This window comes from Dermacentor silvarum, chromosome 1 (assembly GCF_013339745.2).
Source record: "Dermacentor silvarum isolate Dsil-2018 chromosome 1, BIME_Dsil_1.4, whole genome shotgun sequence".
Classification (NCBI taxonomy): domain Eukaryota; kingdom Metazoa; phylum Arthropoda; class Arachnida; order Ixodida; family Ixodidae; genus Dermacentor; species Dermacentor silvarum.
In genome coordinates, this window is record NC_051154.1 from 227,534,113 (window position 1) to 227,562,040 (window position 27,928).

The window sequence follows — 27,928 nt, forward strand, 5'->3', positions numbered from 1 at the left end:
TTAACTGTAAAGGGTAATTCGGGTTCTCTAATGGCTGGAAAAATGTAATAGATCTGTGGGGCCGACAGAGCATTGACGGTTATGATGCGGATGGTGTTTCACATTGAAAATGCGCAGATGTTCAGATCATGTGTCTCGGCAGCATTCGACCTGCGGGAACGATTAATATTTACGGTTGCTTTCAAACCGTCCACCATCTACATATAGCTGAGGCAAACTGCAGCATAGCTGTGGCGCCAAGAAAAGTAGCCGTTCACGAATAAACGTGTATGCCTTTTTGCAATACCATGCACATTGCGGACTCCGCCATCGACGCAGGTGTAATCACGGAGCACCTTCACGGACATCTGTGGGCCGGGGAACCTGGTTGCGACTTTTACGCTGCGAATGGCCCCACCAAGACAATCTGATGACGGGGGAGATTCCCGTTTGAGTTAGCTAAAACGAAGGTTCTCGCGACCTTGCTTAATGTCAAACAACGGCTCCGAAATAGCTTTGAGAGAAGATGTGAATGTGTGCTACGAGTGTCTGTGTCAGCCCACCTTATATGTTTCATATTTATTTATTTATTATTTATTATACCTCAAAGGCCTCGGTGTGAGGCACATTACAATTTCATCACTATATGCATGAACGCTGGGCTTACGGCCAGTCTAACACCTCCGGTTTCCACTCAAGCATGTCGTTCTCTCAACTTTGTAGCCTCCCGTGATACACCCTGGCTGGAGCTCAGTGCTGGACGCGACGGCCTTCCGATCGGCGTGTCCACAGTTTGACTACCGCGGGAGGATCGTGGGCAACGAAGACTGCCTCTTCTTGAACATTTACACGCCAGGATACAGGGTGAGCAGCAGATAAACATGCACCGGCTATGTGCGCCACCTCTTTCAACATGAGTGCACGGTCACGACACGATCTGTGTTATTGTAAAAAAGGCATTTCCACAAACATCAAGAAAGTACGTTTTGGAAAATTGCACCAGTTTTTGATTACATATATAAGGAAAAGAAGGAGCGAGGGTATGTTTAATGGGAGCTAAAGCAATTAGCTGTACTGCTTTAAGAGTTCATGGGGCCAGCTTTTGCACAGGTTCTTTGCATTTGCCACTTTTTTAACCCTTTGCCATATCGGTTTGCTATGACTTATTTTATAACGAAAATTACTCTTAATTCGCAGAACGGCCAGACCCCGTCCTACCCCGTGATGGTGTTTGTGCACGGTGGCAACTTCGAGACCGGAGCTTCAAGCCAGTACGGACCACAGAAGCTTGTCGACAAGGACGTCGTCGTGGTCACCATAAACTACAGGCTCGGCATTCTTGGTACGTTGCTTTGCTAATTGCATGATTACATTGTGTGAAGCAGCGAATAATAAAAAGACAGGACAGGAAGGAGGTAGCAACCACAGTACTACAAAGCTGCTCGAATGTTCACGCAAAAACCGTGCTCTGTGACAGTGATTTAAGAAAACTAATTGTGTTAGTGTGTGTTTGATCGTCACCGTTTCTGCCAGTTGCTACATATTCTGGAGGTTTCTCCCCATCCACATGGCCTCGTATGCGTTACCACTGTCTTTCATGGAAAAGTAAGGACGTCGATTATAAGCCGACGAAGAATAAAGAAATTGAACAGGGCGTGAAATTGCCGCTTCTGTCTTGAAACATTTACACTGCGACTCCTGAGGCAAAAGCTATCACGGTAGTGGATTCGAAACTTTCCTACGTTTTTAATTTTTTAGATATTTTGCGCATTTAGGCAAATGCGTAAACACTTGTCATGATGTCGTGAAGTCAGGCTCCGCTGCTGCTTCTAACACACCCACATTTTCTTGAATGTTTCATTAGTGGAATGTCACACCATTCAAGACGCTCCTCTGGAATTAAGACACAACGATAAATGGTGAAACATAATAGCGTGTTTATTTCGGCTGGTTGGTATACATCTTGTCAAACAGCGGAATTTTGAACAGCGCGACAGAGAAAAAAGAAGAGAGCCACAGGACGGAGAGCTGTCCTGCGCTCTATTCTGTGCCTCTATTCTCTGTCATGCATCGCGCTGTGCAAAAGTCTGCTGTTCGGCCAAATATAAGCGATACAAAACGCGGTTGTGCTTAAGATTCACTTTACAAGACGCCGACCGACATGAAGCTCCGCTCATCGTTCGCGTTGAAAAAGGCAAACTTCTTAGGCAAATGGGAGCACTGCTCTGCCTATACGATGAAGTCGCCATAGTGTCATGCTGTAAACCGCACTTACACGACACAGGGTCGTACAGGCCTGTTTCCGCGTTCTTTCGAAAGCTGTGAGCTGTAGTGCCGGAACACATTGTTACCCAGGATGACCCAATCCCTCAGAGGTCGAAAACCACTCGACTCGTACACACTTGTGTGTTCATAGGGTTCCTGAGCACGGGCGACAGCGTCTGCCCTGGCAACCTGGGTCTGCTGGACCAGAACCTGGCGCTCAAGTGGGTGCGCGACAACGTGGGACACTTTGGCGGCGATCCTTCGCAGGTGACGCTCTTCGGCCAGGGCTCAGGCGCCGTCAGTGTCTTCCTGCACATCCTGTCGCCCCTCAGCCAAGGTGAGTGGCAAGTGCAAATGTCCGTAATCGTCGTCGGTCGTAGCACGTTGCAGATATTTTCTTACTATGGAATCGAAGCGGTTGCGCTAAGGTAATCACACTGCATTACGTGTAAATGGTTCGTGCTGTATGGTGTAGTATTGCGCCGACCACGCATGATGGTGTATACCGTCAGTACTGATGAGGAATGTATACCTTTACGCACGGCTTAATGGTAATTAACATTTAATCGCCCCAAGATGATCATTCTGTGCGCTTAACGGTTATGTTATACACTTCTTTAGTCACGCACATTATTTACGACGCGTGCGGAGAGCAACCGTAAGCATTGGCGGGAGGCCCACCCACATGAATTATATCACTTATCGCGAAAAAATGTATTTGCAGACCACGTGTTTCGTTTAAGTTAAGCACAACTCCTGACGCACTTGGCCTGATGAGCACTCAGAATCAACGCATTCAGGATTCGGCAGTTACCGCCGTCTGTGTTCCGAGAGTTACGCGCAGAACTCCGGTTTCCGTTCTTTCCCTTTCCTTAAGAAGTTGTAAATTCCTTTTTAAGGAAGGTTTTAAGAAGTTCTAAGGCTTTATTTACAAAAAAAAGCTTTTATAACGCTTCGATAGTTAAGACATTCAAGATTGAAAAACACCGCACAGTGAAAACCTCAATTAGAAAGCATCGCATAATTGTAAAAGAAGTACTTGGTCAAGATTACTTGGTTGACCATAAACATTGCCAAACATGCAGAAGCATACGGGACGAAAAGACACATGAAGTGAAGGTGCTGTGTTTATGTGCCGTGCCATTTTGTGTCTTCTACTTAATGTCCAGAGCCACTTTGCTTTAGTGAGTGTCATTCATTCCTCGGGAACATGGGCTTCCTGCATAAAACACCAAGAAGAAATGTCATACATCCGTTAGTCATCTCCGGTAGTTTTTCTTGACACAGTGGCGCGAGAATAAATGCTCGCACGCCGGAAAGAGGCGTAGCTCGTTGGCTCATCGCCAGGCTTGAGCGCCGGAACGAACTTGGCTGGCTTCCATCCAGCGAGAACTGCGCCACTCATTCACGAAGAATTGTAGAGCTCCGGAAGACAAAAGATACACGTCCGAGAAAAACGCAGTCATCACTGACTTCATCATGTCATAGAAGAGGTAATTGTTTGTCTGCGTGAGCGGTAGTTGCCGACACTCTGCTCTCGATCATATATTCCGAAGACAAAGGCGGTAATTCACATGGCTAGCGGCGTTCGCGCAAACGTTATAAGCCGGAGCGGCGACTTGAGCTCGGCGTAATTAGATTTCCTGTTCATGTATATACTGTCCGTCACCGACTTTTGCGTGCGTATTTGCACTTCCTCTGGGCGCTTGCTTGCTTTCGGCACAGCAGCCGAGCGTCACTGCCCCTAAGTGGTCCCTTTGTTTGACATAGTTCTTGTGCCGACTGAAGAACATCTCTGGTTGCTTTTAATGCGCAGAACAGTTTGTGTTTGTCACTGAAAGAGAACGTTACGGTAACGACCTCGCCGCTGCATACTTAAATATCGCCTGCGGCAGAAAGCCTAATTCTATTCCTTGAGCTGGATTACTCCAAGACGCGAAGATACATTCCTTGCACGATAAACTGAGATTGATGATTGAATAATAAAGTCTTTTTTCTCTAATTAATGTTTTAAACAATTACTTTCGGGCACATATTGCACATCGCGAGGCATACCCACTTAGAAGGAATTCCGAGATTGGCACTACTTTCGATATGCCCGTTCCCAAATTGTGCGACGAAATACATTGGTGGCCCGATTAAATATGTCCTGCATCGACTAAAAATGTGTTTTATTAAAAAAAGTGAGAGGAATAACAGTGCATTTTTCCGCAAGCTTGAGAGCACTTATCTCAAGGTTGGTGCTAGTTTCAAAATTTGTTGCAAATGAATGTGGCTTCCGAACTCACTGACTTCACTTGGTTAACTGCAACACGTATCCTAAAGTGATTAGTTAGAAAGCTAAATAATAATTTTTAATTAACTAAGTTCTTACTGTGATTTCCAATGCAATTCATGTCCACCTTTTCGAGTAATCTTCCGCAGGCAGTTAGTTGATTTGTGTTTTCTGCAACAGGAGGTTTTTGAAGAATGTGTTCAATATAAAAGAAAGAAAGAACTTTCTATTTCTATTATCTTTTCCTGTTTTTTTTATGGGGCAGTTAAACAGCCAAGCGTTCTAGTTCGTTGTAGCAATCGTTCGGTCGAAGTCATGTAATACAGCCTTTTGTTTTTTACTTTCGTTAGTGTCTTGTTGCATATCACTTCCCGAGAGTTGTCTGATTTCAGGTCGCCCCATCGCAATGCCGTATGCTGTGTTGCTTCATTGCTAGATCTACTTTATTTCCCATCACGGCATCTATGCTTTTCTTTCGGAAATGCCTACGGAAGTACGGGCATCCAAAGTCGCCAGTCTTCTCGGATGCCATCCAAACGAATGACTCAAAAATCTCTCCAGGGCTGTTCGTACGTGCCATCGCCGAGAGCGGCAGCCCGCTGAGCGACTGGGCCGTGGAGCCCGAACCGGCGCAGTTCAAGCGCATCGTGGCCCAGGGCGCCGGATGCCCGACCGACGGCCCGTCATTCGCGCTCATCGACTGTCTCATGCAGACGCCCAGCAGCGAGTTGCTGCGCATCCAGCAGGAGAGCAAGGTGCGTTCCACGGCCTGCCGCAGTCGCCTCGAGCTGTCCGCGAAGCTCCTCTCGAGGCTGACGTGGCCGGTAAATGAGCAAAGGCTGGAGACGGGCCTGCGTATCGCTGATATACATATACGCTCGCACTGCTAGCGCGCGTGCGCCTTTGGAGAGACGAGAGCACGAGTTGTGGGGAAGCGCGTTAGCCGAAATGACGAATCAGTGCAATCATAAATCATAAACCTTCAATTTCTGAAAATGAAAAAAAAAAGTTGCACAACATAGGTAGCTGGTAATAATGCGTTTTTGACAAGCTCCGCGCGTATTCCTCCGCGCGTATTATGGCTGCCTTTCGCCTTAGTCCCTTGTAAAATTATTTGTCAGGCGAACAGCCAGGCTAACATCTCGAGCATATCATTAAATCTTGCATATCTCTCTCTTTAATCTCTGCCCGCGGATTTTGAGATTATCGGCGTTTGAGCTTTTCCAATAGTCGGAAATGGTAATTTCAATTCTCATGCTCGCATTCATGAGTTGGTAAACGTGGACGAATTCGAAGACGACCTCGAGTACAGATCTTTCTTGTCCGAAGCTACAACAGCCTATAAAAAGAAAAAAAAAACGACTACCGCCTCTGCTTTATGGAAGGTATAGCGTTGGATGACGACCGATTATTCTCGATCGTTTTGAACGTCAAGGCTTTTACCGCACGCCATTCATCACCCAAAAGGGATATGAAGCGTAATTTCCAAAGCAATTTCTTTTGTTAAAGGCGTCAGACTCTCAAATACACTATATATATATATATATATATATATATATATATATATATATATATACAGCTCGTTCTTTTAATCCCCTTGAGGGCAGGGGGGGGGGTCGAGTAGGGCAGTAAAACATAATAATAACAGCAAGAACTACTATCGAAAAAAATTGGTGTGGTTTAGCTTTGGTTAACCCTGGTTGATAGCCAAAGCTTCACTGCCCTGGCTAGGCCCATTGTCGAGCTGTGGCCGAGGTGTGGTTTCGCAATGATATACAGACATGTTTGCAATGAATACAGTGTTTATTCATCTTTTTTTATGCCCATGAAGACACTGCGGTGATCAGTAAAGTAGTGAGACTTGGTTGCAACTCGCAGCCGTGCCCAACTCTCCTCGGGCAACGGCGGCAATGTCTCCTTTCAGGGCTCCGTAAAGGCCTAAATATAGTCCGACGTAGCGTGAACGCGCGCACACGTTATGTCACGTTGGCGAGAACAACAGCGGCTATAGTTCGACCGATGGTTCGATGCACTGGCGCCGCCAACGTAACCGGATGCGTAGCCAATGCGCTCCGACGCGCCCGGCGTCTGATGACGCTCGTCCGCGTGCCGATAACGTCGGACTATAAACGCGCCTTATGCTCTCTTGTGGTTTGACTTCTAGCTCTCAAGGTGAAAACTGTTAAGTCGCCGACGGCTGCCCGAGGTAGCGTAATGAAGCTTTCGCTTCAAAACGTCTACACTATGCGACTGGCACACCAGGCAGAAGGTGTCCCACGCGTATACTATGCGAACCATCCTGACTTGTGTCTCGCTACGCCAGGTGTTCGGCGACTTCCCGGTGCGGACGGCGCCTGTGGTGGAGAAGTTCAACCCGCAAGGGGCGTTCCTGCCGGACGAGCCAGCCGCCCTGCTCGAGCGCGGAGAGTTCCGACGCGTGCCGCTCATCGCCGGCGTCAACAGGGATGAGACCGCCTTCTTTTTTCCCGGTAAGCGCAGTATAAGACTCGACAATATTGCACCAGCTCTGATCGGCATCACTTGTGCATTGAAGGTCGTCCGAAGGGTGTTTGGAGAAGACAGACTTGAAGGGAACTAAAAGAGTGCAAGCTAGGGAGAGGGCAACCTCAGTCCAATATCACAGTTTCTGCGAGATGATTTCTCATCAAATACCACACGTGAAGACAAGTCCTCGTGTCGAAGCGTTGGTACCACGTTTCTCTTTCCATTGTTCTCCTTTAGTTCCTTTAAGTGCCAGATGCAGTTCTATGCAGTTATAGTTCTCAGTGCTCGAACGCGTGTACGTGGTCACTTATTTTATGTGGTATACAAAACTGTAGCTCGTGGCAGTCGATATACTTATAAGCTGTGCATTCACGAGCTCCTCTAACTGCGTGAGAACTGTTTGTTCTTGGCACGCGCCCGTTCTCGACCACAATCACAAAACCGTGCCTACGTGAAAACGACTTCGTGAATTAGAGGCCCTGTTTAACCATATGATCATCACTTTACTTATACGCGTTGCCTATAGCGAACGTACGGAAAACGCATGTCCAAAAGGTGGCTCCGGAAAGAAGGCACTTTCCTTTCGTTGTTGACTAGCCCTAGTAAACACCAAAGACCGGAATTTTCGTACGCCAGACACGCGTTGAGCGCTTCCTCCGACGACCTGACGCTTCATTTTTCCTTGCCTTCCTTTGTGTCTGTGCCCAGTGCTGTCGGGGTACCTTCGGGACCGGTCGGCGCGCAGTGCCACGTACGTACGCGACCAGTTGCTGCCGCGGTTCCTGAGCAGCGCGCTGCGCTACAACCGGCCGCCGACGGATGTCGTGGACTCCGTGGACGAGACCTACTTCCGCGACGTCAACCCGCTCGACACGAACGCTGTCATCAGGGCCTTCATCAACGTACGTCGCACGCAAAACGTTTTTTTTTTCATGGGCTTTTTGGGGGTTCAGCAAAAGCAAGAAATGCATGCTTTTTTTTGCAGCGAAACTGTATATGCCTAGGCTGAAACACTCGTGCTCCGACCACAGAAACCCTCCGGCGGAAATAAAACTATTGAAAACTTATCGAAAACTCGCGTCTCGTTCACTTGGGATATACCAAAATTGGCATGGAAGGGTAGGAATATATGACTCACATGACTGACAGGCCATGCCATCAATAACAGCACATGCTCTTCAGTTACGTCACGATTAACGATAATAAAATCACGTGTGGTGCATACCCTCATTGGATGTGCGGGTATGAGCCAGGGACAAGAAAGAAAGAAAGAAAGAAAGAAAGAGAGAGAGAGAAAGAGAGAGAGAAAGGAAGTCACGTGTGGCTTATATACCGGGGGCGCACATTTCAGCTGCGCTGGTTTACCATGGGTGGTGAATAATTTTTTTTTCAGAATTGAATTATATTAAATTCTCGGGTTTTATGTGCCAAAACCTTGATCCGTTTATGGGGCACGCCGTAGTTGGCGATTCCAGAGTAATTTTGGCCACCTGGGGTTCTTAAACGTGCACCCAATGCACGGTATAAGCGAGCGTTTTTGCATTGTAGCATTGTGCGCATTTTGCATAATGTGCTCAGTAGCACAACGCCATAACCAGTGAGCTAGCACGGCGGTTGGGTCGTTTTTCTCAGAATCAGTTCATTCATGCGAGTAGTGAAGCAGTAATTACAAGAGATGTATATAAAGAAGGAGGTTCCGTTAGAAACTGAATTGGGACCTCCTTGGGTTTCGATGCTCGGGAAAACCAGTCGGCTACATTTTCCTATTATGAATATTCGCACTTTCGTAAGAGTATATTGCAAATTAACTGCAAACGGGACACAGGAGCCTAATATGAATGAATTTTTAAGGGGGATTTCTGAAATTTGGAGTCGTGATGGGCCCCATGATTCCCTGTTCTTGATACGGTCGTGTACGAAAACACAGTGCCTTCTAAAATAGTGGTAGCCATAAATAGGCCACAGCGTCGTCTGTTACTTAGCGACAGTCGCCTAGAAATGTAGTGGTTAGTGGTTAGTGCAAGATGGTCAATCACCAACAAAACTTGTCACCGACGGAAGCTAAATTACGACTTACGACGGAAGCTTTGCGAGCGATCACCGCTGTTGGCTCGTTTAAGACGGCAGAAAGGGCATTTCATTGGATCTCCACAGGTCGCAATACTGAACTTTTAAACTTGAACCTTTATATGTCTAGGCGAAACGAAAAAGCGTCTGTGCATCGCCTGTCCACAGAAAACTATCACCGACGCTCGAGCATTGGCTCGAGCGTCGTCGTCTTCTTCCGCAGCTGGCTCGTTGGCGCCGCTCGGGTTGCGCTTGTGCTCGTGCTCGGCACGCGCTAATGCCACTGCTCCCGCGTTCGTCGTCGTCGTCATCTCCCACAGCTGGCTGCGTTGCCGCTCATCATTCCAACGTAGAATTTCACTTTTCTGTCGTCGTAATGGGGATGCCGCGTTTACGGGGGTATGAGCCATTGCTTAAGGGGGTATGAGCCATTCATTGTCTTACGCGACGGATAGGTTTAATTTTGAAGCAATTTAATTTAGAAGAAATGCAAGCGGCAGTGGCGCGTGAATACTGCTAATCACGCCGCCGAGCAAACTCGAGACATCGAACGCAAGCGACAACGGCGGACTGCAGGCTTACCGTCAGTGACGTCGTTCTCTCCGTCGCAGCCGAACGTGCGTGTAACCTCATTAAGAAACAGAAATACGTAACCAATAATTGAGAAATACTTTAATGAACCGTCGAGATTAACCCAGTCATAAACACCGGGGCCGCACGTTTCAGCTTCGCTGGTGAACCATCTGTACGGAGTGCTTGGGCGGTGAGTTTTTATGTTCAAGATTACATTTTGAGCGTTTTGAGTGTTCAGGAATGTCCCCTTTCAAGAATATGTCAAATACGTTATGTACAGGGCGGAATTACAAAAAGCGAGAAGTTGTCTTTGGAGCTTCCGTTGCCACGTGCGGCGGAAAATCCGGCGTTCGCCATGCATAAGAAATAATGCCGTCACGGAGAGTGCGCACGCTGCCGCCGTCAATGCACCTCGAGTGCTCAGATGCAGCTACACGACAACTCATAAACAGCGAACGCCCTTCCATGGCCCTTCGATGAGATGGCGTGCTCAAGGCTTTGCGCGCTGTAGCGTCTGCCCGTAAACGCCGTGCGAGCTTTAAGGAAGCGCAAAAGCGACAGTGGATAGCGCGGTGCGAGCTGCTGTTCACCGTCGACGGCGCGAAGATCCCGGATACCGTACACTTGAAGAGAACGCGGATAATGCTGTGTATATCTCGAACGACACTTAGAAGAGCAGCGCAAAATACCGGAAGGCAGCGCAATTAAAGAACGGGAAGCAGCAACAAAGCGCCCACGTCGGTTGGAGCAGCGTGAGTGTGGTGAAACTGTGCCCGCGCTCCTTCGGCCAGTTTACCGCAATTACCGATGCCTGTTTTTGGAACTCTTGTTGTTGGGTGCAGTGCACGTGATATTGCCTATGATTTATGTCATTTATAATGTAATGCATGGAGAAAAACCACACTGAAAGAATAACAGGCATCCCTATGCTTAGTTCGCGCGGAAAATCGAAATGACAGATTTTTTCTTTTCTTTTTCTACGCTCTTGAAGCAATGGAGTAGCGACAACTATTCTTTCGCGGGAGTAACCTATAGTACCATATTTATCACCATTTTCTAGAGTTAATGCACCGTCTGATGGAAGACGCTTACTTTGTCATGTGTCCAATGAAAATGTTGACTAAGTAGTGTACGTACATATGTTGCCTTTAATCTCCATTATCCTTCCTATTCCCTTTCATCATATTCCTGTCTCCTAATATATCTCCTAATCTGTCTCTTGTAGTCCCTTTCTACACCTCTCTGCCTTATGTCAGACAAGAGACAGCCGACCTCTCGCTTTATATATATTTTATATGATTAGAACCAGTAGTAAGATAGCTTAGTCGGCGACACTCGTTGCAAAGCACCTTTAAATGGAAATCAGTATGACTAAGATTTAGCGTATCAATCAACTGATACTCACCTTCATATTGAATTAAATTGAATTATGGTGTTTCACGTTTCGATGAGAGAGGGGGAGATATGAAAGACATTAAGCAGAATAAATGCCGGGTTCGCTACCATGAACTGGAGGAACGGCAGATGGTAGAAAAAACAAGAAAACGAAGATGTGAAAAGAAACTGTCAACGCAACGCGCGGTATGGCGCCTGGCAACGATCACAGTCTGTCACGTAGTGCAAAGGCTTTCGATTCTTCTTCATCTTCTTTCTGGGGTTTTACGTGCCAAAACCAGTTCTGATTATGAGGCACGCCGTAGTAGAGGGCTCCGAATTATTTTTGACCACTTGGGGTTCTTTACCGTGCACTACAACGCAAGCACACGGGAGTTTTTGCATTTCGCCTCCATCGAAATGGCCTCCATTTCGCCTCCATCGATTCGATCCCGCGATCTCGTGCTCAGCAGCACAACACCTTAGCTGACCGAGCCACCGCGGCGGGTAAAAGGCTTTCGAAATACACAGCAGTGCAATCTTCAAAGTCATTCGGGCGGACGTCAGTACAGGGACCATGGTCCGAGAGAGAGGGAGAGAGATATTGAAAGGATGCATAGAAAGGCACGGAGGTTAACCAGATACAGTTCTGGTTGGCAGCGCTGCACTAAAGAGAAGGAGAGCGTAAGTTGATAGAAATAGAGGGGAGCACGAACAAAATAAACCACGTGCTCTATTCAGCGGTAGTAGGCAACGTTCTATTAAGTTGTCGAGTTCTTTAAGCGCGGTGGAGAGCGCAGTTCTTTGCGCGTTGACGCGGGAACAATCGCAGAAAAGGTGCGCAAATGTCTCTTCGCACCCGAAAGTGTCACATTGAAGGTATTGTTCATTCCGTTGAGAAAGGAGTAGGCATTTGTGAATGCTACTCCAAAACATAGACGACATAGGAGTGTTAAGCCATAGGAGCAGCCACGCGGCCGGTGATGTTGTAAGCGGTGTGGGGTTGCAGGGAGCAAGGGCGCTCGTTTGCCAAGTCATCTGAATTCCATTGGGCCAATGTAAGCTGGCAGGCAAGCGCGCCGAGTTCATCCGGCGCTCGAGGTTTGCCAATGATAGCGTCAAGTGCGCTGTTGACGTTCTGAAGCTGCACAGTGGTCTACGAAGGAAGCCTTAGTGTAGGGCTCCGGATTCATTTTTGACACGTGGGGTTCTTAAAGTGTAGTGGTGTTATGTGGTGACATCTGTCCACCTGCGTCGCGGATAGGCACACATGATGTCGTCTCAAGAAGGACAACAACACTCATCGTTTTGGTCTGACGTGGGAACGACTGAAACCCTACAACGACGCACTCAGTGCGCAGTGGACTGTGTTCAAAGTTGCAGTTGCAATAGTGTTCGCGTTCTTTCTGTGCAGATGTCGACGGATGCAATGTTCGTGGCGCCCAACCAGGTGACGCTGGCCAAGTACTCGCGCTTCGAGGCGCCTACCTACATGTACGTGTTCGAGTACCGGGGGGACACCAGCCTGCTGGATGCCCGACTCGGCTTCCAGAGGCAGTCCTACGACCTTGGTGCGTATATGCTCCCGAAAGGCGCAAACGACGATGGCATGGCGTGCGCGGTACAGGCATCTGACATTGACTCGATGAATTAATAGTGTTTTTGTGTTCACGCGTGTTGTGCTGTTTCCGTCTTCAGGTTGGTTTTAGTTTAGTTTGCTCTCGTGCAACTCTCTACGAGTTATTCAACCCGCGTGCAGACGACCTGAAAAACATGTGTATCTGCAGACAAGGCAGCGTCAACACGCTCACACACCCACCGTGGTTGCTCAGTGGCTATGGTGTTGGGCTACTAAGCACGAGGTCGCGGGATCGAATCCCGGCTACGGCGGCCACATTTCGATAGGGGCGAAATGCGAAAACACCCGTGTACTTAGATTTAGGCTCACGTTAAAGAACCCCAGGTGGTCCAAATTATTCCGGAGCCCCCACTACGACGTGCCTCATAATCGGATCGTGGTCTTGGCACGTAAAACCCCATAATTTACTTTTTTTTAACACGCTCACAGGTTGATATACGGTATTTCGTGCCTTTAAGCAAGGTTTGTGATGTGAGCTACCGTATAGATCATAACACAGTCGGGTGATGTGATGTGATTATGAAATTTGGAGGCACAAGACAGAGTCGGCTGCCACAAAGCAGGAGTAAAATGGAGATCGCTGGGAAAGATCTTCGTTCTGCAGCGGACATAAAATAGTCTGCTGCTGATTTTTACATTCCCTGCCTCATGAACGTCGACACCGCGTACGAGGCCTCAGCATCGAAAGGAAGGGGCTTAGCCATTTCGTAGCTGAATCCCACGTCTAGAAGATATATAAATATAAAACTGTACAAGTGATATACATGTGCGTGCGTGCGTGCGTGCGTGTGTGTGTGTGTGTGTGTGTGTGTGTGTGTGTGTGTGTGTGTGTGTGTGCGTGTGTGTGTGTGTGTGTGTGTGTGTGTGTGTGTGTGTGTGTGTGTGTGTGTGTGTGTGTGTGTGTGTGTGTGTGTGTGTGTGTGTGTGTGTGTGTGTGTGTGTGTGTGTGTGTGTGTGTGTGTTTGTGTGTGTGTGTGTGTGTGTGTGCACGGGTTGCCTCCAGAGTATTAAAAGAGAGAGAGACTATGATGGATGCAAATGGTGCATACTTGACAATCTCACAACGTAATGCTTAGTTTTCTCGTGTTGCGTGTTGAATATATTGAAGCGGCTGTGAAACTGCGACACGTCTTAAAACCTTCAGTGACGTAATCAATACGCTAGCAAAGTTACTTTATGTAATAAGTTCAAATACATCTGCTGAAAATGTCCTTACATAGCGGAATAAACTTCAATCATCACAAATTAAGCAATGTTCTGTCACAAGGTGGGGTACTGATTTTGGTACTGCTTTCATATTTGCAAGTATAAAAAACCGAGCACGTAGGTACCACCCCTCTAAGCATTTGCATAAAAAGAGAGAGGAAAAAAAACAAAGGCCCTAATTTTTTCCCCACAGGTGTGTCCAACGGAGATGAGCTCATCTATCTATTCGATGTGACGGCCGATGGACTACGGCCACTGTCCAACCTCGACTCACTCGTCAGCAGCAGGATCATCAACCTCTGGACAGACTTCGCTAAGAGCGGGTACACATTGCATGCGAATTTTAGTACTATTTTTTTCCGCATAGTAACGAAAGGTGTTTCTTGCCGGAAGTGGAACAGTAACAGACAGCCCGGCAACTATCGCGTTCGCAGGCCAATTGTGGCTGGTACGCGGGCGCACGACAACACCTGTGAGCCAGAATACAACGACATACAACAGCATAACCATTGCGAGTGTGTTTCGGTGCCGGATTCATTCTACGCTTGGCAAAACCAACGGTGACCCTGATGCATACAAACCGCTGTCCGTTTGCTTTATTCTTATGATCTGGGGTCAAGCTTTAAGCTTGCATCAATATCTGCACGGCCAATTAATTATCATCATGTTTGATACTCGCACAGTGACCATATGACCCAAAAAGCCTCAAGAAAACTCTACGTAAACGGCACACAACACGATCTATTTTTCACTCGCTTTTTAACAATTGGGCCTCACTCGTATCCAAAGAAAGAACTAACTTCAGCAGAGAGGGGGGAAAAAAGAAAGAAAAAAGGAAAATAGATCTAGTAATGTGTTTCGCAGCTAAGGGAAACATGGCGGTGGCCTATCTTACTCGAACTGACTACAAGTAGTTTCTTATACTTGTACACCAGCTGACGGTTCCTGCATCGGTGCCGTCGACCTTTTCTTCCTTGATTTGGGCGACTTGGTTCATCTTGACAGTGTTAATAAAACAGCGCTACAGAGAAGAACGAAAAAACACACACGGCGCATACATCAGCGCCCGTCCTGTCGTATGTGCCCTTGTCGTCTTTGTCTTTAGAGCCGTTTTATGAACACATGTATCTAATTCATGCACCGAACATTAACCACGCCGTTTTCACGCCGCTTTTCCGTGCAGTTCGGCACCGCAGTACCCGAACTTCGAGTACCCTGCGTGGCCACGCGCCACGCCCAGCAACGTGTCGTCATACCGCATCGGCCGTTCGCTCCAGCCAGGCACCGAATATCGAGTCGAGGCGACGCGCTTCTGGTCGGGAATCTCGCCCGCGCTGCTCGGCCAGCGGGGCGATGACGACGGATCGCACTCGGGCGCCCTGGTCACCCCGCCTGGCTACGTGGAGCCCCTGTACAGGACTCTGGCCTGGAGCATGGTGGCCGTGGCCATCGCGCTCGCGCTAGCCCTCATCGTACTCCTCGTGGTGCTCTACAACCAGAAGAAGAGCCAGAGCTTCCGCGCCAGCTCGGACCTGGACAACTCCCGGGTGTCCGCCGGTGGATCCACGCTCTACTGACGATGGCACGGGACGTCGCCCCTGTTTAAATGTCACGCTCACCGGTACAGACTCGAAGGCCACAAGAGCTCCGCTGCGATGTCGCCGCATGTTTTTGCTCCGACTGCTTTCTGGTCCGGAGCACAACTGGGAAGCATCCGCGCACTTGTAAAACACACGCGGCAAGAACGGCGAGCGGTACACGGCAAACGAGCAGAACTGCGCGTGGATCGTGCTGATATAGGCTTGCCCGGGCATTATATATTTTTGCGCTCGGAGTGGCGAATGCGCCATTTGTCTGTTGCGACCACTCTTGGAGGCGAACTTACGGGCCCTATAGGGCATCGCCTGAGCAGAGCAGAGAGACTGTCTAAAGCATGCCGTTTCGCGCAGAAGTAGCTCTGTGTGCTGGCACGATCACCGTGCGAGGCCACAAGGCGAGGCTTTAGAATTGCAGATAGACTTTTACGTTTCAATGTCCGCGTGCTTCAGCTTCAGCTCAGGCTTAATGACGCGTGAATTCATTCGATGGGCTGTCACCGCCTCTTTTCTTTTTACGGCATATTGGTGATATTGATTGGTGCGTAAAATCCCTGAAAGCGTAATATAACTTACTGTGTAACTGAAACTGTAGTTAAATGGCATGGATCTAAAAAAAAAAGGCGTGTATTTCATTTCATGGGTGCGTACGACCCGAAGTTTTTGCAGGCTCGCTCAGAGAGAAGTGGTAAAGTTAGCGCGAATGGCCTGAGTGCTGCTGTAGTGCCGTTGTCCTCGCAGCGTGTAATTCGACCAGCTTTGAGAAAAGCAACTTTTTCTGTGAGGGGTGGACGTTCCGAATCAAAGCTGTTGTTGCGCATTTTTAATGCTGACTCGCAGCGGGCAGAGGATTGAAACTTACATTTCGTTTCCAGCATTCTCAGCTCTTCCTTGTTTTCTTTCCTTTCCTTTTTTTTTTCTCGTTGAAGTGAGCACCTTTGCGCAGCCTTGTCAGTTTCGTTCAAGCTATATATAGTTTTGTTTTGTATGTAAGCACCTTATATACAAAGTGCGTGCAGACAGAATGTGGCATTTCACGACAGAGTATGCGTTTTTAGTCAAAATAGGCTGTCGCCGGCGGGTAACGTAAGGCCGGAGTGTTGGATAGAGCTCGCGCTGTCACATATAGAAAAGAAAAAAAAAAGACAGTGGAGACACGTTTGTATTTATCGTGTATAGTCTTGTATATTTCGCGCACGACTGCATAACAATTTATAGTAGTGCTTACAGTAAAAAACGAAAGCTAATATGTATTGTTACCGCAAGCTAAGAAAGTTTGTCATATGTGTTTCGTTCACACGCCATCCTCATGATATTCGCATCCGCTGCATTGTCAAACCGCACATTTTAAAATCACAGCGAGTATCTCAAGTGGGATAGCGAACAGGATTTATTTAAGTGCATTAGTACGCGCAATGGGTGTTGTTCATGAGAATTAACGCGATCTGTGCACAACGAGATTTTAAACATTGGCTGCATACGAACGTACTTCATAAGTCTCATAAAGGGACCTGCCGCAACTGTTGTTGGTGTAGCTTTACAGTGAATTACGATCGCTTCAGTAGTATACGTTCACTGAGATAGGCTGTTGTGGAATGAAGTTCATAGCTGAGAAGCTAAAGATACACCGCAAAAGCGCAGACGTCAGAAGTAAACGTGCTCCGGGCGTGAAAGAAGGTAGCATATTAATGAAAGTGGTCAACGAGGCACTGACGCCGCTGAGATTATCGTTGTTAAAGCTATTTAAGGTTCTTTATATCTCTTGGGTATCTTGAACCTGGCACGGTGCAAGAGCAAGCTAACATATCCTTGAGGCAATTTCACGGTGTTATTGAGCGTTAGTTTCATTTCATAACGGATCCTCTTAGAGGTTCGATCCTCACGCTTAAATGAAAGATTAAGCTGAGATTGCGTTGAGGAGATGAAATCAAATGGAACCATCCGTAGCGAAACCTGTGAGCAGCAATATCGTGGGAGTAGGGTTTCAGATCAGCGGTCGCTCCAAATACACAACCCACCACTTACGCACCATCCCGACAGATACTGTGCAAGGTGACTGCTGCTAACTTCTGTGTCGCTATAAGTCGGCAAATGCAACTCCACGCTTTGTTTCCACAAGGGGACGCCGCGTAGTAAACAAAAAAGCTGAAGTGGTACGCGACGTATGCCGTTTATCATGCTTCAGCCTACGTAAACGGAGGTTTATTCATACACTCCAACGAGCTACATGTCCTCAATGTGCTGTTAGATCTCTACAGATGACTGTTAGTCGGTCAGCTAGATCTCTAACTAATCTGGCGTGATGCCTGCGAGAGGGCGCACCATCCTTTCAAAATGAAAAAAAAAAGCGAAATGCTGGACGAGCTGTAATTCAGCGCAAATGCGAGTGTGGATTTTGCGTGCGTGCTTTTCCGTCTGGACCAGTCCGCCGAGATGGCCTTTGTTGACAAAGTTTTGTTACGCTTTTCTATCTTCCTCGGGTAGTACTTCGTACAGTAGGAAATGCTAACTTCCACCTAACAAAAGCCTGAGCAATGTGCAAGTCTATTGCCATGCTAGCTGTGTGGCATTGCACAGGGCACGAGTGCAGTTTTTATAAAAAAGAAGTAACGATCTCAGAAGCGGTTACATTAGAAAACTACAGCTTTGTTGTTCATCAGTGTACTTAGATTGCAACACCCAGAGTGCGTGTTGCGCATATTCATCTCAAGTTATTATTATTATTATTATTGTTTTCACTAAACGCGGCGTCACTGACCCTGTGTCATCTACATCAAGACTGCACTACATACGACTCAGCCGCAGAGAATGCTCTAACACTGACAACGAACCCTTTAGCCACTGTTTCTCTATGCATACGCATGTTTGTACATAGGACATATCCTTAGCATATGGTTCATACTGCCACTCCACGAATCATTGTTGCGCCACATGTTCTTGCGCGTTTTTTTCTGCTGTAAAAACAAAGAAAAATAAAATTTAGCGACATTGTTACTTCAATGACGTCTCTTCCAATTACTGAAGCGTACTTAGCACTTTCTGCCAATAGAAAGTGCCAGCAAAGATGAACTGAGCATGAAATGTTCGGAGCACCCACTAACATCCATGCTTCCAGAAACTCCCTCCGGATACGCAGCAAACTGCACTTCTGTGCCGCACATTTATCACTGTTTACGTGATACAAATTGCCGCCAATTAACGATGGCAACCGCAACGCGTCGAAAGACTCGCGATGTGCTGCGCGAATTCATACACCCCAATAAAGGAAAGGGGCGACAGCAGTTAGGCTGTACGTAACTCAGGGCAACGTCAAAGGTTCTTGTGCTCCCCACAGAAAGCTGCAATACCCTTTGCAATTTTCAACTCGAATGTCTTACACGCCTGACTCCAGCTAAAAGTTGGACCCGTTTATGTACTACGTTCCCGAAAAATCTTCAGCGACGTGATTCGATCCCAGTTGTGCGTCATAAAATCCTTTCGGCGACGTGCTCGACTGCAGCTAGCTGGCAGCAGCTCAGGTCAAATCAAGGATAATAACAGTACGGCTCACGCTACAATTTTTACATGACACAGGACTCCACTCACGGTTTTCAGAATGCTACTGTGTTGACGTCCAGCATCATGCTGCTCTTTCGTTCCAGTTTGCCACTTTCATGCTGCGGAGTTGCACGTTATCACTCTAATGAACATATTTCGATCTGCGTCCTTTCTTTTTTCTTGACAGGAGTTGCAGGTTATAGCGCACTTTATACAAATGAATTCTACTACCACTATAAGCGAAGGATCATTTCGAACGCATGCCAGGTGTCGGAACAGCTACGCCACGAACATAGTGTGAGAGGGAAGAGAAATAACTTAGTGTACGTCCACTCTGTGAAGAAGGATAACCAGCGCACCTGTATTGGGGTGACTATCGTGATCAGTATTGTGATAACGGGCACAACGTTTGCGCATGGCATCCGCGGCCCGCTCCTCGTCAGTCGTATTCGCCCGCCGTCGCCGCACATATTCTCGCTGTAGTGCTTCGTCGATAAGGTCAATCCGCCCATCCGCTCCGCCCGCGTCCGCCCTCGTGCGGACCTGGGCGGACGCCCGAAAGGCGGATCGTGTCGCAAAACTCTGTGCACACTGAATCCGCACGAGCGGATCGCGCGCGCACTGATGACAGCTGGCAACCATTCGGCGGAGCAAAGGTGTTCAAGGTTGGCAACTACCTTTGATAGCGGACGACACTGGCATATTTTTGCAGATGCGACGTAATTCACGTTTCCGCGTCACGGTGAAAATGCGACTCTAGGCTGTCACATTCTCTTCTGGAGCCGCATGTGTTGCATTGGCGCCGTCATCCTTGCTCGAAACACCGCACAGTCATCTTATCTGCGCCACCTTTTAAAAATGTATTGCAAACGCATCATGTCGCAACATGGGACGTATTCTCGGACGATCACTTCAGTGCACGCTGCCTTGGCTGGCTGAGCAAAACCGCTCGAATCATCCAACGTGCCGCGTTAATTCTACGTTACGCGGAAGTGATAGTATACAGCGTGTCCCAGCTAAAAGTAGCCAATGTTTAAAAAACGATGGAGTATTCTAGGAGACTCAAACCAACTCAGTGGTGTGGAGGATCGTGTGTTCTAGTCTGCTGATATTTTTTTTTCGTTTTGCAAAGTCAATTAATTAGTATAAACTAATTGCCTAACTTTTAAAATATTGGCTTAATCAAAAAGTGCCAATACGAAAGTTGTAGATCACATTTAAAAATGGCCGACTGAAGTATTTGCAACTAAGTACCATTGATGGAGCTTCTTGTAATTGCCTTTAAAGAAAGCCCGCGAAATACAAAAACAAGCGCGTGATAACGCCACTACTTCAGCACGCGTCATTCTGACGCGTGCCCAGCAGGATCCATCACGAAATCGCGCCGCCGCGTGCTGCTACTCGGAGCAGAAAAAAAAATGTCACAGTTTCTTCCTAAGGGCGAAGCAATGAATGCGATAGCAACACAGCAATGTCATACGAAGTAAGGTGAGCGGCTTTGATGGCAATATGAATTGTAGTAAACATGAGCTGATTACGTAAGCAGGTGTGCTGCGGTGTAAGTAGACCGACATGCTCGATGACCACGAGAAGGCGCGTGTGAAACGGTGGTGTTGATGAGAAGCGCTTCCCGTGGGCAGCGCGTGCGAAGGGACACACCTGTAGCGCTGCACTGCCGATCTGGGCAGCATTGCATGTGTAGCGTGCGTTGGAAAATGTGGCCCGACTATTACTAACTGAATGAACAAGCGTGGTGTGAGCGCCGACAAACAAACATGAATAGATCACACTGAATGACTGCAGACAACGACTGTGAAAACGCTGGCAGCAAGCGCATACGCCGCAGCGGGCGAAGGTACGTGCGGTCTATCGCTTCAACGGAAACTGAGCGGCGAATGCACAGCGCATAAAGGTCAGAGCCGTGTGGAGATAAGAGACGGTGCGGGCGAGCGACGAGCACGGTTGTTGGAAGAGTAGAAGTGCGCCCCCCCCCCCCGCCCCGCTCCCTCCGGAGCTGGCTAGCCGCTTCCTTGCTTGCGCGTGGGAGATTGAGTGCGTTCGCTCTCCGTGATAGCGCGCGTCCCCGCACGCTTCCCTCTCGGGCATACGGCGCGCGGCGAAGATTTTATCTATAGGGAACCTCACGGCGACGGCGACGGCGACGCCGACGGCAGAAATCCGGTTGAAGTGTCCATATAATTGCTATCGCAATAAAAACGCCTCGCGCGGCGCGTCGCGTGCGCGTCCACCAATCAGAGTTCAGAGTGCAGTCACGTGGCATTTTGGTGTTTTAGTTTTGCTACCAGAAGGCCCTGCTCTCTGCGCATTTCGGCTATTGACCCGTTTCGCGGAGCAGTTTGCTCTAGAGGAACGAGATGACTCTTTCGGCGGCACGCCATACGTTGCCTCAGCAAGTGCGTACAAATACGAAACAATTACTGCTTATGCCGCCCTGTTACTGTGCGATCAGCTGTCGGAAATGAAACTGGGTGTTCGCTAATGCACTGTGCCTCAATTCGTGCTGCAAAATGTGCAACGATAAAGGGAAGACATGTGCGGTAGTTAGCTGAAAAAATAGTGATTCACATAATAACGAATGGAATCAACCTGTATCGCCGCTGCTACATAAGGACCAGCCTGTGTTGTCGGCCCTTCGCCATGCACGGCTTTCCTCGAGGATAAAAAAAGATAATTCATGCGCCAGCGCTGTATAGATAACCTCCAAAGAAAGGACTTCAACTCCGGAATGTCGGTACTTAAGAGTGAGTACCGCTCGTATCGTTACAGAAGGAAGTAGCGCCACTTACTAGAATAGTAAGTTACTCGCACGTTATCTATACATATCCACCCCTACTCGCACGCAAGCTTACGCCCACCGTGAGTGACGGCGACTACACCGACAAGACACGAATGTTGGAAGCTTAACGTTTCGTGACGGTCCACAGAGTAAGCGAGGGACTAGCGTTAATACGTCTTTGCTAGAAGCTGCTACAAAGTGCAGAACATTTATACATTCCAAGCTTTGTGCGCAGCAAGAACAAATCTATCACAGCAAAGCACACCCGCAAGCGATAAGGCTGAAACTAAACAATCGGATAGTGGCCGCACCGAGGAACCGAGGAACTTTACTGAGTCAGAAACATGACAAGCCGCTGCTTCAAAATGTTTGCCAAATAAAGAACGAAGAGGACACTGATCCTGATTTAATTTATAAGCGGGAAGTTTGGACAGCTTGGAATACATTTCTAGCCCCGCTTTTAGTACAAGCACCGTATACGCTGCTCGCGCCGTTTGAACAAGGAGTAATGAGCTCTGAAAGCATTTACATGTCCTCTAAAGCGGTGGCCAAAGCTTCGTGTCGTCCACACAGTCACCGTCTACGATATGCGTCGAAACAGAGGTCTGCTGCGCCCCACCGGCGTCACGCGCTTGCATTGTAAACACGGAGGCAGCGGAAGGAAGACGATGATGTCCAGGGCTAGTTCGTCGTGCAGCTAATTACGCTCTCCACACAGAGACGCGAAGTACAGCTGCACGTAAGGCAACGGAGGTAGCTGAGGCAAGCAATGGACGCGTCACCACGTGGTCAAACGTGGCTGCGCCCACGGGAGCGCCGGGAAAAGGGTCAATGGGGTCTAGCCACTGTATCTCGGCGGAACTTCTTTTATGGTGGCTCCCCATTCTAGCCACCATACCTCTTTGGCGGAACTTTTTTTTTCTCGGCAGAACTGGCGCGCACGACGAAGGAAACACGTGCTACACGTGTTCGTTCGCGCATCGTGTTCACCCAAAATGGACAAAGCAACCTTCAACGAGGCTCTAAATAGTAGCAATCGCCTCCTCTGCTCGGTAGTAAGCGGCCAACACTCCATTTTCTACGTGAAGTTGTAAACAAACAGCGGCCACACAGCATGCGGAAGGTACATAGTCGCAGTTTCGCACAAGTTCTTGCTGTTTGAAATGTATAACTTGATAAATAAACTTTGGTAAAAATGTCACTGTCTAATTACACGAAGATTATTGTTATTGCAGTGTTCTGTAATTTTAAGGGCATATTATATAGGTATGCCTTAACAGAGACAATTCATGTCGTTGGGAGTTATGTTCTCTGGCAACCCTGAAAACGCGGCGCGACAGCGCCGCTCCATTTTTTCGTGCGGGTGTTCGCGCGCCGGCGGCAAGGCGGGCGTTCGCCGCGCGTCGCGTTTTTCGCTAGCGAAAAACCCGCCATGCGATTCCAGCTTTAGGCACCCGCTCCTGGGGCGAGCGTCGGCGGCGTAACCGAGCGAATGAGTACAGCGAAAGATGAAAGCGGATCGCAGCGGGGGAACTTGAGGAGGAAAGCGGAGTGGAGAGAAACCATGAGGCGGAAAGCGGAGGAGGGCAGGGCGAAAGCGTGAGAAGAAAAGCGTAGTGCGGCGACGATGGCTACGAGATGGCGCCAGAGTAGCGCGCATCGTCTGGTAGAGTTGTCGGTGGCGGCTGCTGTGAATCGAGCCCACGCGTCACCCACGCCCTGCCTCTCGCGATATCCAGATTAGCGAGGCAGTTGCGCTACACTTCGCTCCGTTTGCAACGTGCCGCGCGAGGCAGATTGTCCGCGCCAGCCAATGTATCGCGAAATGAAAACACGTATACAGATGCGCTTAAATTTTGCATTAGGGCAGTGCTTAAAGTAAGGTAGGGGGGGCACGGGGGGCCATTCTTCAAGGAGGGGATCGACCCCCCTCTCGGCAGGTAGGTCAACTGTAGCACTGCGGCATCCATTCGACAAGCGCTGGAGGTGATTTTATTACCAGTAGTGCCTCGTGTGGAGCAATTCTAACTATCCAATTTTTCTATTGATAATTTAATCGCTATTAATCCGGTTGATGTGGCATGAGGAACAACCGGAATGCAGGTATTGTCGTACTGCTGCATGCATTTTCCCGAGGCACTGCACATGACCGTCACGACCCTTGTTCAACTAAGATCTATGGCACAGCATACTGTTTCATGAGCCACCTAAGCGTGAAGCTACCTGCTCGTGAATTAGTGAAGGTTCACCTTGGTTTCTGTAGGTTACCAGTTACTTTTCATTTGCTGAGTTATGCATTATGAGTGCTGTGTGATACCAAAGACGCATGCCTTTTCTACACTTTTGCAGGCAAGTAGATGTACAACCATAAAATATATTGTTGTAGTGCCTGAGGCAGGCCCGTACCCAGGAATTTTTTCGGGGGGGGGGGGGGGCACTTGCTGAAGGCCTTGACTATTTGAAGAAAGCACCTATTTTTCAGTCATTATTTTCGGTAAAAATCGCAGCACGTAAATTATGTGACTTTTTACATCATCATCATCAGCAGCAGCAGCAGCAGCCTACATTTTATGTCCACTGCAGGACGAAGGCCTCTCCCTGCGATCTCCAATTACCCCTGTCTTGCGCTAGCTCATTCCAACTTGCGCCTGCGAATTTCCTAACTTCATCATACCACCTGGTTTTCGGCCGTCCTCGACTGCGCTTCCCTTCTCTTGGTATCCATTCTGTAACCCTAATGGTCCACCGGTTATCCATCCTACGCATTACATGGCCTGCCAGCTCCATTTCTTTTGCTTAATGTCAACTAGAATATCGTTTATCCCCGTTTGTTCTCTGATCCACACCGCTCTCTTCCTGTCTCTTAACGTTACTCCTAAGATTTTTCGTTCCATTGCTCTTTGTGCGGTCCTTAACTTGTTCTCGAGCTTCTTTGTTAACCTCCAAGTTTCTGGAAATTTACAGAAGAATAAAATTGGGTTGAAGTGCATAAGGCAGGCATTGCCAAATCCTGACTGGGAGCTTACCACTGTCGTTGAAAGGAAAAGTAAACAATCATTGCATTCTACCGGTGCTAACATATGGGACTTTTTACATACTATTTTATTAATAGCGTTATATTTTTACTTTTGAGATGAATCTTCCAATAATAGTATAATATTTTATAGGAACGGTTCATCTCAATAGATTTCATAATTAAAAATAAAACAGCGTTACTCAGAGCCAAAAATAAAAAGACGAAGAGTGGAAATCGGGCGCTGACTGTCACCGAATCTCTGTTTATCGGGCGCAAACTGTCGGGTGCGGCGTTGTCTGCTCTTTTGTGATGGTCCGGGTCGCTTACGCGGTGGCCCGTTCGGCCGATGTACTCAGCGCCGTCGGACATGGGCACGGAAAGATCTGCTCAGTCTTGCACATGGTGAGCAGCTGTTGAGAAGTTACTTTGCGCAGCGGGGTGGCGGGAGCCCTGCCGGAGACCCCCCTCCCCTGGCTACGAGCCTGGCCTGAGGTAGTCAATGAAGCAAGTCAACTAATGTTCTGTGTAATGACTAGACTTACTTTGAGTTCACCTATCTTAAACCTTTTACCTCCCGAGTTATTTTTGAAAAAGAAACGTTTCCAAAATGTCATTTTTGAAAGTGCCTGTTGAAGTGGTACATTCAATAAGTGGCCAAAATACGCGGGTCAAAATCATATATATATATATATATATATATATATATATATATATATATATATATTGTTACGGTGAAGGGAAAGAAGAAGGTGACGCGAACGAGGGGAAGACGAAGACTCTGGCCGTTGCCTGAACGCCACATTTCTTCGCTTGTATATATACATTCTTCTACACTCGTGGGCCTGCTTTCTTCCTGCAACATTTTGGTGGAAGGTGCTGGGTACAATCACGGAACTTCGCAGCGGACGTCATCTACCTGCCGCCACAATGGCAGATCAACCGACACAACCGGCAACGCCTCAGCAGTCCACGCCAACGGTCATCCTCACTCATCTGCGGGACCCGGGGACATTTTGTGGCACGGACAACGCCGACGTCGAGGACTGGCTTGCGATGTACGAACGAGTGTGCGACAACAGGTGGGATCCAACAATGATGCTAGCAAACCTCATGTTTTATCTGACAGGAACTGCGAAGCAATGGTACGATACGCAAGAAGCTGACCTAACAAGCTGGGATGTCTGCAAAGAAAAAATGCGAGACCTGTTTGGCAGACCTGTCGGTCGTCAGTTGGCAGCAAAAAAAGAACTTGCAAGCCGCGCTCAGACGTCCACAGAATTCTATGTCGTGTACATGCAGGATGTGCTGGCTCTCTGCCGCAAGGCTGATAACACCATGACCGAGGCGGACAAGATTGGTCACATACTAAAAGGTATTGCAGACGACGCCTTCAATCTCCTGATGTGTAAGGATTGTGCCACTGTGGATGCAATTATAAAGGAGTGCCAGCGCTTCGAACAAGCGAAAGGCCGCCGCGTCCCTCAACATTTCGACAGACTGCCCAATACCGCCGCGACATCTTCGTGCGAAGACCCGCCGCGGTTCGTTCAGCCGACAGGATCAGAAGATATAACGCGTATCGTTCGCCGTGAGCTTGAGGCCATGGCTCCGGCTCCAATTCGTTCCGACTGTCGGGAAAGTGTGCCCGCTACCTCGCTTATACAAGCGGTCGTTCGCGAGGAAATAGCGAGTTTGGGCATTCCATCTCTCTGCTCGGTCCGCCATACGAACACCTAGCCAGATTTCTCCGGCCGCTCGCTCCCAGACGCAAAGCTTTCCGCCACTCCGCCGCAACCCCGCTGACTGGCGCACAGCGGATGACAGACCCATCTGTTTTAATTGTTCCGGTATTGGACACATCGCCCGTCATTGCCGTAACCGCTGGTCGTCGTCTCCTCGGTGGTCGTCTCCGAGTCACTACCGCCAAGTACCAAACAATCGCTTTCTCGCCCTACACGCCGCCTAGCAACATCAACGCCGACAGTGCTCCACCAAGATCCAGCCGCTCCCCGTCTCCGCAAGGCCGTCGGTCCCATTCGCCTCTCGTTCACCGCTCTTCGTCCCCATCTGCTACCGGTCGCTTCCCTTCGGGAAACTAGGCGGTGCAGCTCCCGGAGGTGAAGCTGCAACTCCGACCCGGCCCACAAATCCTCTGTTGACCCTGCCTGCACGTGGAAACCTACTGGACATTGAAGTTGATGGTGTTCCTGTTACATCTCTCGTTGACGCAGGAGCGCAGCTTTCAGTTAGAGCGCTGCTCTCCGCCGAAGGCTCAAAAAGGTTCTGACGCCCGCCGTACCGTGCACTGTGCGAGTCGCCGATGGGAGTACTTCACCTGTTCTTGGAATGTGCACAGCACGTGTGACCATTGCGGGCCATTATAGCGTTGTTTTATTTATCGTCCTTGAGCACTGTCCACACGACCTAATTCTCGGCCTCGACTTCCCTTCGAAACACTCTGCCCAAATTGACTGCTCCGCAGGTGTTGTACAGCTGGATCTGCCGCTTCCTGCCGACGCAGACGCAGACGCAACAACTTGTGCTTCACCCCGCTTATGTTCTGCTGAGTTTGCAAGGCTGTCTCCACAGGCGGCTACCAGTGTCCTCCTGACGCCCTGTCCTCCCGTACCTGATGGCGAGTACGTCGTGTCCCCGCTTACTGACGTGGTTTTGTCACGAAATATTGCCCTACCGAGCACCTTAACCCGGATCCTCGAAAACTGCGCTCGGGTGCCCATCCTCAATTTTGGATTTTCGACGCATGTGCTGCCACACGGTATTGCCGTCGCACTTATCACTCCTTTGGAAGAACTTGAGATTTCTTCTTTGGCCTCCGAATCGTTCCTGAGTACCAACGCACCTTTGTCACCCATTCCTTCGTGCTCGACGCCTGCGGACGATGTTTGTAAGATGATCGCCCCTGACCTTCCTTCTGAGCAAACAACAGCTCTTCGTCACTTCCTGTCATCTTATCGGGATATCTTTGATTTGGACGACCGTCCACTTGGTCAGACATCTGTTGTCACGCATCGCATCAACACCGGTGACGCCAGCCCCATTCATAGGCGGCCATATCGTGTCTCCGCAACAGAAAGGGCTA

General features: G+C 48.6%; 1 protein-coding gene across 1 annotated transcript in view; it reads left to right on the forward strand.

Moving 5' to 3' along the window:
- Positions 1-18,478, forward strand: part of LOC119436862 (cocaine esterase) — a 64,077-nt gene extending 45,599 nt beyond the window's left edge. Inside the window, exons 2-10 of the mRNA XM_037703881.2 lie at positions 703-843; positions 1,177-1,321; positions 2,396-2,581; positions 5,081-5,274; positions 6,843-7,008; positions 7,733-7,926; positions 12,453-12,609; positions 14,077-14,206; positions 15,067-18,478. Coding sequence (XP_037559809.1) covers positions 703-843; positions 1,177-1,321; positions 2,396-2,581; positions 5,081-5,274; positions 6,843-7,008; positions 7,733-7,926; positions 12,453-12,609; positions 14,077-14,206; positions 15,067-15,460 — 1,707 coding nt within the window. The 3' untranslated portion in view covers positions 15,461-18,478. The remainder of the gene's footprint in view (positions 1-702; positions 844-1,176; positions 1,322-2,395; positions 2,582-5,080; positions 5,275-6,842; positions 7,009-7,732; positions 7,927-12,452; positions 12,610-14,076; positions 14,207-15,066) is intronic.
- Positions 18,479-27,928: the final 9,450 nt, after the last annotated feature.